A 10,000-nucleotide genomic window follows, 5' to 3' on the forward strand; every position below is an offset into this window, starting at 1 on the left:
ACTCGTAACTAAGGGCCTGTTTCATAAGAGATTTCTAGTAATGTTGTTTGTGTTTTTTAGAAATACGTGTGAAAGGCATTATTTAAGCTGATTGGAGCGAGATCTGATAGATCTCGTTAAATGACCGCATTAGACTCGTAACTAAGGGCCTGTTTCGTAAGAGATTTCTAGTAACGTTGTTTGTGTTTTTTAGAAATACGTGTGGGTAAAAAAATGTATGAAAATACGTATAATATTATTTAAATACTGAAAACTGTTATTTAAACAACAATAACAAACGGATCCTAAGACTTAACATGATGGACCATACGATGTCGCAAGTCTACCATTAGATCAAGAGGCCATTCATTTATTACGAAAAAGAAAAGGGTATGTGAAGCCAATGGGCTCATCAAGTTCAAATTGTTGGTTGATTTGGGGATTTTTGTTTATTAGGATTTCATTTTTGTTCCCAGATCAATTAACTTTGTAGCCACAATCTGACTTTTTTTTTTTTTTGGGAAAAAGAGGTGGTACTTTGCACATCTCTTTTTTTCCTTCTTGGATTCTCTTTTCGGAGGAAGGAGATAACTTGGGACCATCCCTCTTTGTCACCCCCCCCCCCCCCCCCAAAAAAAAAAAAAAATCCTTATTTAGCAAAAATAACAAATGTCACCTTTGTAATTTAGTGAGTGTCAATTTGATCATAGAATTTTTTATTTGAACAATTAACCCTCACATGAGGTTTGTGACAAATCAAACGTTTTGCTTCCTATCCAAAAAAAAAAAAAAGTTTTGCTAGTATTTTTGGCTAAACATTAAGGAATTTAATCATATAATTTGTCACATTATCAATAATTTTGACAATTATGCCACATTATCAATAATTTTGAAATGTAATTATTACCAAGTACGCATTAGCTGGTTAAATTTGTTAGACTTAAATTAACATGAAATAATAACAGAATGCTTGATTTGTTACCAATCTAATGTGTAGAAGTAAATTGCTTAAATCAGAAGTCCACAAATTGAGACCCCCCCCCCCCCCCCCCCCCCCCCCAACCCCAAAAAAAAAAGACAAAAAATAGAGAAGGCTGTTGTGTTATCATATCATTTTGACCAGAATGAAGTGCTATTATCTGCGGGATGAATATGTTGGCAGGAGCAACAAAGTAATCTAAACTTAGCATAGCACCTCATATGATTAGAGTGAAAATGACTTGGATGGCAATGAGATATCTGTCAATTAGAGAAAGGCACTGACCAAAAAGTTGAAATCATGGCAGGTAGGAGGGCTTGAATAGTGAATTCTTGGATTTTTAATGGTTAGAGTGCTTGAGTTTAATATCCCTCCCAAGCTGATTTGTTTGCAATGCCTGTTTTAGGCCATATTGCATATAATTCAGCAATCAAGTTTTGTTCTTTAGCTATGACACTTCTTACTGCTGTATTTATTGACTTTCAAGTTCCATAATCACTCTTGCACGTACAGGAGCATGTAAAATGTCTGTAAGTGTCACAAGCTTTTCTAATGAGATCTCAAAATGTACATAGAACAAATATTCTTACAACATGTTTGTGCAGCTTCGATACCAGTTCACCTTTGATCAGCCACGATGAATTTCCATCAGATCCAGGGATGTCCTTACCAATGATCGAGGAAAACCTGATATCATATGGATGACAAAACAAGGGAAATGAAAACTTCTTCCAGTTAGTAAAAAACGTTTGGGTTTTCAAGCTATATTTAAGCATTAATTACATCACCAAAAGGTAATGTAGCTAGATCACCAAGGTTGACTGCATATTTTCAATCAATAGCCAAAAAATGGAGACTCCCCAGTGAGTGATGAAAACATGCTAAAGAAATAAAACATACTATAAGTTCATAACATGCAAGTAGTACATACAGTTAAATAGCAAGTATGGGTATCATCCAGAGCAGCAAAACAGTCTTCTCCCACTTTCTTGCGATCTACTGTGTAATTTCATTCCAGTTTGACGTGAAGGGCTAGCTTTTGCCAATCTCTTTGCTGCAAAAAAGGGCTTCTCTATAAGCATGGAAACCAATTTCTGGGTAAAAGAGAATTGGACTCAACAGTTGGTTGATGTCATCATTAATGGTTAATTGGCAGGGCAATATCAAAGAAAAACTGTTGCCAAATGATGAAGCAACTAGTGGACCTAGACTATTCATTTAAGAACTTTGTTCAGAAGTTATAACTTAAATGACATTTGCCCCTTTCTTTGTTTTAGGAGTTTTATTTCTTATTTGATTTTCCTCCTTTCTGATCAATTATGGTCATGTCAAAACTTTGAAGGCTTGATCAACCCTCATATTCTAGGTGCAGCTTTGCGGTGAAATGAAGAGACAAATCATTGCGTTTGATCCAAAAAAAAATCAACAGAAAAAGGTAGCTAGAGTTACCTATTTCATAGAACAGCTCGTTCACATTCTGTGCAGTTTTTGCAGATGTTTCAAGAAAAACCAAACCATTTTCTTTTGCATATTGCTCACCATCCTGTAATCATTTTTGAAGTATCGAAAATTTGTCTTTAGCAATTACATAGAACAATGGACTCACTTGCAACAAGGATCAAATAAGCAACAAATAAGTTGCATAATTGACATAATCTCTCCTAATCAAAATCACAAATATGGAATGCACCCATACAAAAGCTATAATGCTTTTTTGTGTTTGCTTTTGTTCATTTTTTTATCCCATTTTTTCCTATTTCTTTGGCACTTTTTTTTTTTTGGGGGGGGGGGGGGGGGAGGTTTCCTAACAATCACCTCTCCTAGACCCCAGAAGATTGGAAGTTTGTACACTGGGTGCAATTTTTTTTTTTTTTTTATAAACAGTTTGATGCTTGCACAGTTCAATACAAGTCTTTGACAATTTTTTTTTTCAAACACAATAAAACATAAAAATAAATTTTTTAAAGTGAAGTGCATTTCATCAAAATAGGAAGAGGCCAAAGTAGGATCCTATGCAAACCAAGGCACAACTTGGCATTCTCAGGGTCTAGGGCAAAGCTTAGGTTGTGAGTCCTCTCCTCAAATGTCTAGAGGCACATAACATGAAAATAACAAATAAGAATATTGAACTATAACTACCTCGACTCCCACTTTTCTCTTCTCTTCCAAGTCAGCCTTGTTAGCCGCCAAGAACATTATCAAATTTGGATTTCCTGATATAGTAAAAAAAGATATCAAATTAGATTTTGAACTAATACCGTTCACTTCCACAGTACGTTAATGCTCAACAGTTTTCAAAACATTATGTTGAAGGGGGTAACTCTGGCCAATATATGAAATTGAGCTTGATTTCCACATGATTCTGGATATGGTTTCAATAAAATATTTTTACTTAATCAGTCTAAAGGGTGGTCAAACTTATCAGAACTTTGAGATGGCCAGTGGGTTTTGAACCCATGAATCATTCCATTCTAATTGGACAAGGAGGTGCCATTTGAATTACAAATTATTGACAATAGTAGCCACGTAATATGATTATAAAAATTTATCCTCAAGGAGATACCCCTAAAGTGATCTTGCATACTTTGGAGATGGCAAAAAAATACATATGATGTGAACTAATTGTAAGAGTAATGGACTACTAATGCTCTGCAAGAGAAGAAAGAATGGAAGGTATAAACAACTATAACATCAGACCTGGAGGAAGGCATATCCCAAGCAATGTATTGGAAAAATTGCACTAGTGATTCCATGCATGTGGGCCTACATGGAACCCATGTAGGTGCCACAAAGGCCTCACATAGTGGATAGTCTAGATCTGTGCATATCAAGACATGTAAGAACTTGTATTGCATTTGCAGGTGATATGATCCTGACTCGAAAGTACCACAGTTTGTGAATTTCATTGAAGGAAGTGGACAGAGAGAGAAGAAGCAATAGAAAACCAAGATATAGAGAAAAATAAAGTTTAGTCTCAGCTTATCTGAGATTGACCAGGGAAAGATTGCCACTTTGGGGGGAGAGGGGGCAGTTGCCTATGCCCCCATTCTTGAAATTTTGAATCCCCCATGTTCCCCATAAAAGGAAAAGATAAATTTCTAGATCCATCCCATCCCCTTGACTGATTTTTAAGTCAAGAAAACATAAATCACCAATTTCTGTCAATTACCTTGTCTTTGCAATTCTTGAACCCACTTTTTGGCCCGTTCAAATGATTCCTGAAAGCAAAGCGCCGTACATTTAATTAGTCAGACGGATTCCCACTTTATATGTATTTATCACTCTTACTATAGACAATAAATTCTCACTGTCACCTGTAATTCTAACAAATTCTTCACAAAGCATTCACAAATCATTGATAGGTATAAAATTTATGATCAACTTGGATTAGCATTAAGAACAGGATAGTCAAAGATAAGTCATACTCATCATCCAATACCTAAATAGATTGAGTTATCTACCAATTTTGAGACATATTTAGACACATTATAATCAGATATGAGCGTATTATCCAGTGTTATTATGGTCAGAATGATTACAATATATGCCTACGGATTTGCCATCACTGGGAAAAAAAGAAACAGTGTAGGAAATGTCAAAAAAAGGCAACATAGGGCTAATTACCACTACAATATCAATGAAACATACAAAACCAAAAGAGAAAGAATTAAGCTTATTGGCATCTTAAGGGTAATATAGATGTTTCAAAACCTGCTTATATTTAGATTAAACAGCTAACATAATATGAATTCGAGATAAAAATGAAAATGTGAAAAGCTAGCAATAAAACTAATCCTAGATAAAGGTGAATATGTGAGAATCTAACAATTGAAATATTGGAATGTTGAAAAATAGCTACCATGCTTGTAATGTCATAAACCACAACTGCTGCAGCTGCACCACGATAGTACATAGGAGCCAAACTATGGTATCGCTCCTGTCCTGCTGTGTCCCATATATCAAATTTTATTGTGGCTTCATTTAGTGACAAGACCTGAGTGAAGAAGGCTGCTCCAATGGTTGATTCCTGCATATTACACTTATGTTAGAGGCCACACAACATCATGATTTTGAAGAAAGAAAAATAGTCAAGAAAATGAAAGTGAACCTGGTAATCGAAAAACTGGCCTTTGACAAATCTCAATACCAAACTGGTTTTTCCGGTTCCCATGTCCCCAAGAAGTACCTAGGAAAAGCTTAATGATGTCAAAACCAACAAACTTCTCCCTCTTGCTAATCATTCGTGTAAAAGTATATAACAATGCACAACTATAAAAATTTCAAATTCAGTTATTTACAAAAAAAATTAACTAAACTTAATCCAGAAACTTTCTTGCATTTTCAGTAGATTCGCTGGGATCATACCTAACACGCCATAATAAGGTTTTATAAACCAACTTAACTTTATATATTAACACACTCTATAAATTAGATATTCTAGGTCTACAGGACTTTGACAGAGCAAAAAGAATTCCTCACAAATAGGATATCACTTCGCCGGAATGCGTTTTTAAGTAATCTATGATCATAAAATTATGCAGTTCCCTCCAGGCTTCATACAGCGGCTTATAATAATTGAAGCACATGAAATTGGAAAAATCATGATTTGGGAACTATTAATGATTAATCAGCATCTAAATATCTAGTCCTGGTTGTACAAAATGAAATCTCGCCGAAGTAACAAATATTAGATACTATTTGTCAAAGTCGTTAAACTGTGTCTCAAATAATAACACAGGCGTCTCTGGTTTGACCCACAAGCTCAATGATTCTCTCTAGCTTCACCAAATCAAGCTTAACCATGTGAGATAGAATTAGCCCTTTTCATAGCATGAACTAATTTTATAAGAAAAATAATAAGGAAGACATACCCACCAGCTTGGCTTGTATATTCTTGTTGCCTGTTGTCCTTGCCATATTTCTCAATCCAAATAGATACTGGTTCTTGAAAATTCTGAGGGACGAAACAAAGAGACAGAAATAGAAAAGAGAGTTTGTGGCAGAGATGATTATCAAGTACGAAAGTGAAATCCAGCGAAAAGCAATGATGAGCTATGAGAAAGCTGTAAACCACGAGGATAAGGAGATGGACATTGATATTGGCAGAGCAGTTTGTGTTGGTTCCACGGAAGATTAGATCTATTTACATACTATTTGTAAGTGAGAAACCTGGAAGAAGTCAATTTAGTACTAGCTATATGGTTTCGAATCAGGACTGGTAGTTTGTTCGTTGACTGGTAAGTTAGTTGCCCTTTTTGTCGGTTCTCTTCTTCAAAAGGCAAAGTTCTCCACTCCAACGAGGTGATGAGCTAAAGCAAGAACATGCGGCCCATTTTTTTCGGCTTTGTATATGCTTTTTCTTTTCTTTTATTTTTTCTTTGTTTTTAACAAACTTTTTTTTTTTTTTTTTAGAAGAGAAATTCTTAGTTTACATTCCACTTGCAATGTAAGATTCATATGGTAAACTAAACAAATATGTACAATATTATACATATTTGCAAATAATGTACAATGCAATGCAAACTCATACTTAAGGTTCGTTTGGGTAGTGCGGCTGTGTCCGCGTTTTGGGCGTTTTTTTTTTTAAAAGTTCAGCGCATTATGTACTGTTCATTGGCCATGAACAGTGATTTTAGGCCAATGAATAGTGTTGAACAGTAACAAACAGTAAAAAAAATTATTATTTTTAATTGTTTTCAGTTTTCTGCAAAATAAGCTGTATCCAAACACATATTTACACTTTGAAAAATTTTCCTTTAACTTGTTATGTAACAAAATTACAGTGACTTATTTTAATTATAATGATAAATCTGTGATTGCACACCAGACAGATTAAAAATGCACTTATGGAGATTTGCTACTAAGATACTCCCAACAAAGTTGAACTTATTCAGGTTTGATGCTTATATCAATTGTGCGCGTCGAAAATGAGACTGTTGGGCTTAACCTCACTTGGGCTCACAACTTATTTATAGGGTGGCTTTAGGATTTCCTACTTTGGGTCGTTCTCGGCACAGAAACTCAAAATAATATCCCTTCTCTCTTCCTAAATAACCGTTTTTTCTCCATTTTTTCTGAACCCCCTTTTCTTCCCCAACTTCTCTTATTTATAGCTCTAAGTTAGTGGGGAGATCATGATTACTGCCATTATTAGTGCAATTGAAGGTTCAATATTATCTGTTGTAAGTGAATGTTTAGGTGAGAGTGGAATGCAGCGATTATGGCTTTGGAACTTAGTTCCAACTCAAGTGAATATGCTCGGTAGTGATGTTCCCTGAACTGCCGAGCATCCTATGGTACGTCCGGACAAAGTTTCATTAATTGTTCGTGAAATTTATGCCGAACATAGGTTAGGGGCTGAGGCTCAAAACTCGTAGTTCGTGAAGGTAGTTTCAAGCAGAACTTAAAGTAATGGGGCTGTGCCACTGGGCCTGAGCCCAGGGCCCATCTAGGTTTTGGGACCTCGGTGCCGTACATCAATAGTACTCTTTTTAGAAGAATAAGAGGAGTATTATGCAGAAAATATTTTTTAATAGATTGTGTTAACGAGCACCTTATGCTTATATCAATAGTACTCTTTTTAGAAGAATAAGAAGAGTATTATGCAAAAAATATTTTTTAATAGGTTGTGTTAACAAGCACCTTACGGTGCTGATTAACAACACATATTTGGGCAACTTTTCAGATTTTTGGACAGCTTTTGGTATTTTTTTTTATCTCTTTTGGTAATTTTTTTGATAACTTTTTTTCTTTTTTTTAAGTGAAACCCAAAAAGGGAAATCTTAACAATCACCGCACATTTCCGTTTTTTTAATACCTTACTTCATCGGAGATGATGAGGATTTATAGGTCTTTGGATTTCGAGATTCATTCCTCCATTTGGCCATTACCTTGATTGTGGTTGAGGAGGGTGTGCCTTCATGGGCGAAATCTAGGGGAGCATTTTTAGTGATGCTATAGGTTTTCGATCTTGGGGCTATTACCCTAGTAAATATAGGCCACGTGCTTTGTGGATTGTAAATCCCCATTCATTGGTCGTCCTTTACTATATCTAATCGACGGGCTCAGGCATTGGGTCACTTGCCTTTGCTAACTTAGTGACATACATGTCTTAGACTCTTAGCCAATGAACAGGGCCAAATCAATCATCTACCTTGTTTGTTCACTCCTAATTGGCTAACCAGAACCATATATGATCTCTTTTGCATCAAATCACATGACTTATTATTGTATTAAGAACATATGTGGATGATTGTTAAAAAAAAAAAATGTCTTTTTTTATGGAGTAACTTAAAAACTTTCCTCCAAATTTTATCTTTTATCTTTTATTTGGAGGAAAGTTTTTAAATCACCTGACTTACTATTTAATTAAAAAAATATGTGGATGATTGTTAAAAAAAAAAGAAAAAAAAAGCCTTTTTTTATGGAGTAACTGCAAAACTTTCCTCCAAATTTTATCTTTTATTTTATCTTGCTAAACAGATAAAAAAAATTTATAAACCAAAACCTTATGATAAATCCTTATGCCCTTAGAGCATATTCATACCTATTTGGAAAATTATTAGATACTAGACATTTAACAATAGTGATGATGAAGTGGTCATATAGGCTTTTGCACTAATGTTATGAATGTGTCACTTGACACTAAAATTAAGAAAATTAAAATAGACATTTGATGTAAAATTATACTACAATTAAAAGCTAATTTGGATTGTAATTGGGCTTAAAAGTTATTTGCAATGCCCATTTGACCAATTCATGTATCACAAGCTTGCATTTAAATTGGCTTTGAGTAACCATTCTAGTGATTACCCATTAATTTCTTTGTGAAATTGGAAAATATTGATGAATCATTTGTTCTTTAAATGTGCAACCCTTTTTTTTCTTTATAATTTTATAGTGGGGGAAGGGAGATTTGAACCTTGGTTGTCTTGTTCGAAAATGCCGGGAGATGCCAATCAGTTGAGCTACAAGACTTTTGATCTTTGAATATGCAACTTGATGCTATAAAAAAAAAAAAAAAAAAAAAAAAAAAAAAAAAAAAAAAAAGAGATCATATATATAATTTTTTGGATACAAGATAGTTTGAATTTTTGGTGTATGTGCCATGATGATTGTTCATACTATCAAACTAAAATATTAGTTGATTTTTGGTTTAAACAGGATTTAGACTTAGGCCCCGACAACAAATTTTTATACCAATTAATTTAATTATAACCCACGTATAAGAAAGAAGATCATATAAGAATTATCTCATTTATAATTTGTAAAGTTAATGCATGATGGAGGTTGTATATTAGCTTTATATTATTTAAAATTATGAAAGTCGTATAGAGAATTGTAACTGTTTTCTTTTTTTCAAAATAAAAGATATGAATATTACATTTTCTAGTTGCTAACATCCACGATGTGCAAGATTTTTTTTAAAATATTTTTAAAGTTAATACACATATTCATATTATAATTACAACAATCTCTTTATTATCAAGATTAAAGGAAAAACAAACTTTCTCTAGAATTCAAAAAGAAAAAGAGGGAGAGAAAATATTCATTCCTAAACAACGTTTTTTTTAATATCAATTCATAAACAACATTTACTTACAAAGTTTTGTGCATCTTTAAAGTACATTAGAAATTGATAATATTCTTCAAACAAACTTTCTTAAAATCAAAATTTTCTCACCCTATATCCAAAAAAACATATTACCTATCCAAAATTTTATAAATCAAGAAAAAAATGATACAAGCACTTTTAGGACCCAACCCAATAAAAACACGATTTTAATCCAAAAAGGGAAAAAAAAAAAAAGTCAAAATTCAAAGTTTCTCCCTCTAACATCGAAAATAGAGAAAAAAGGTATGTAAAAAATTTATTACAAACCAAAATTAAAATGAGATTATAAGTCATTAGACATAGAATTTATAATGATTAATTACTCAAATAGTTGGTAGACACATTCAAATAAAAAGCCAAGTTGAGTGTTTCATGATATATACTCGAATTCTCATTTCCAAAACAACTAAATATTAACCAAAATTATA

General features: G+C 33.5%; 1 protein-coding gene across 2 annotated transcripts; it reads right to left on the reverse strand.

Moving 5' to 3' along the window:
• Positions 1-1,393: 1,393 nt before the first annotated feature.
• Positions 1,394-6,161, reverse strand: LOC126715247 (ras-related protein RHN1-like). 2 transcript variants are annotated; one of them, XM_050415760.1, is made up of 8 exons: positions 5,830-6,161; positions 5,067-5,144; positions 4,818-4,985; positions 4,128-4,176; positions 3,098-3,171; positions 2,408-2,501; positions 1,890-2,012; positions 1,394-1,645 (listed from the first exon to the last, which is right to left on the reverse strand). In XM_050415760.1, the coding sequence occupies exons 2-7, from the start codon at positions 5,127-5,129 to the stop codon at positions 1,912-1,914; spliced, it is 549 nt and encodes a 182-aa protein (XP_050271717.1). In that variant the 5' UTR covers positions 5,130-5,144; positions 5,830-6,161; the 3' UTR covers positions 1,394-1,645; positions 1,890-1,911. The 2 variants fall into 2 exon arrangements, with proteins under 2 accessions (XP_050271717.1, XP_050271716.1); XM_050415759.1 differs by having other exon boundaries at positions 5,834-6,157.
• Between the last annotated feature and the right edge of the window lie 3,839 nt (positions 6,162-10,000).

The sequence above is a fragment of the Quercus robur genome, chromosome 2, assembly GCF_932294415.1.
Source record: "Quercus robur chromosome 2, dhQueRobu3.1, whole genome shotgun sequence".
NCBI lineage: Eukaryota > Viridiplantae > Streptophyta > Magnoliopsida > Fagales > Fagaceae > Quercus > Quercus robur.

Excerpts from the sequence above, each read along its gene's own strand:
- LOC126715247 (XM_050415759.1), bottom strand. The coding sequence starts at position 5,875 with ATGGCAAGGACAACAGGCAACAAGAATATACAAGCCAAGCTG. Across the intron at positions 5,145-5,833 it reads AGAATATACAAGCCAAGCTG|GTACTTCTTGGGGACATGGG; the intron begins GTGGGTATGTCT and ends AGCTTTTCCTAG. Across the intron at positions 4,986-5,066 it reads GCCAGTTTTTCGATTACCAG|GAATCAACCATTGGAGCAGC; the intron begins GTTCACTTTCAT and ends TGTAATATGCAG.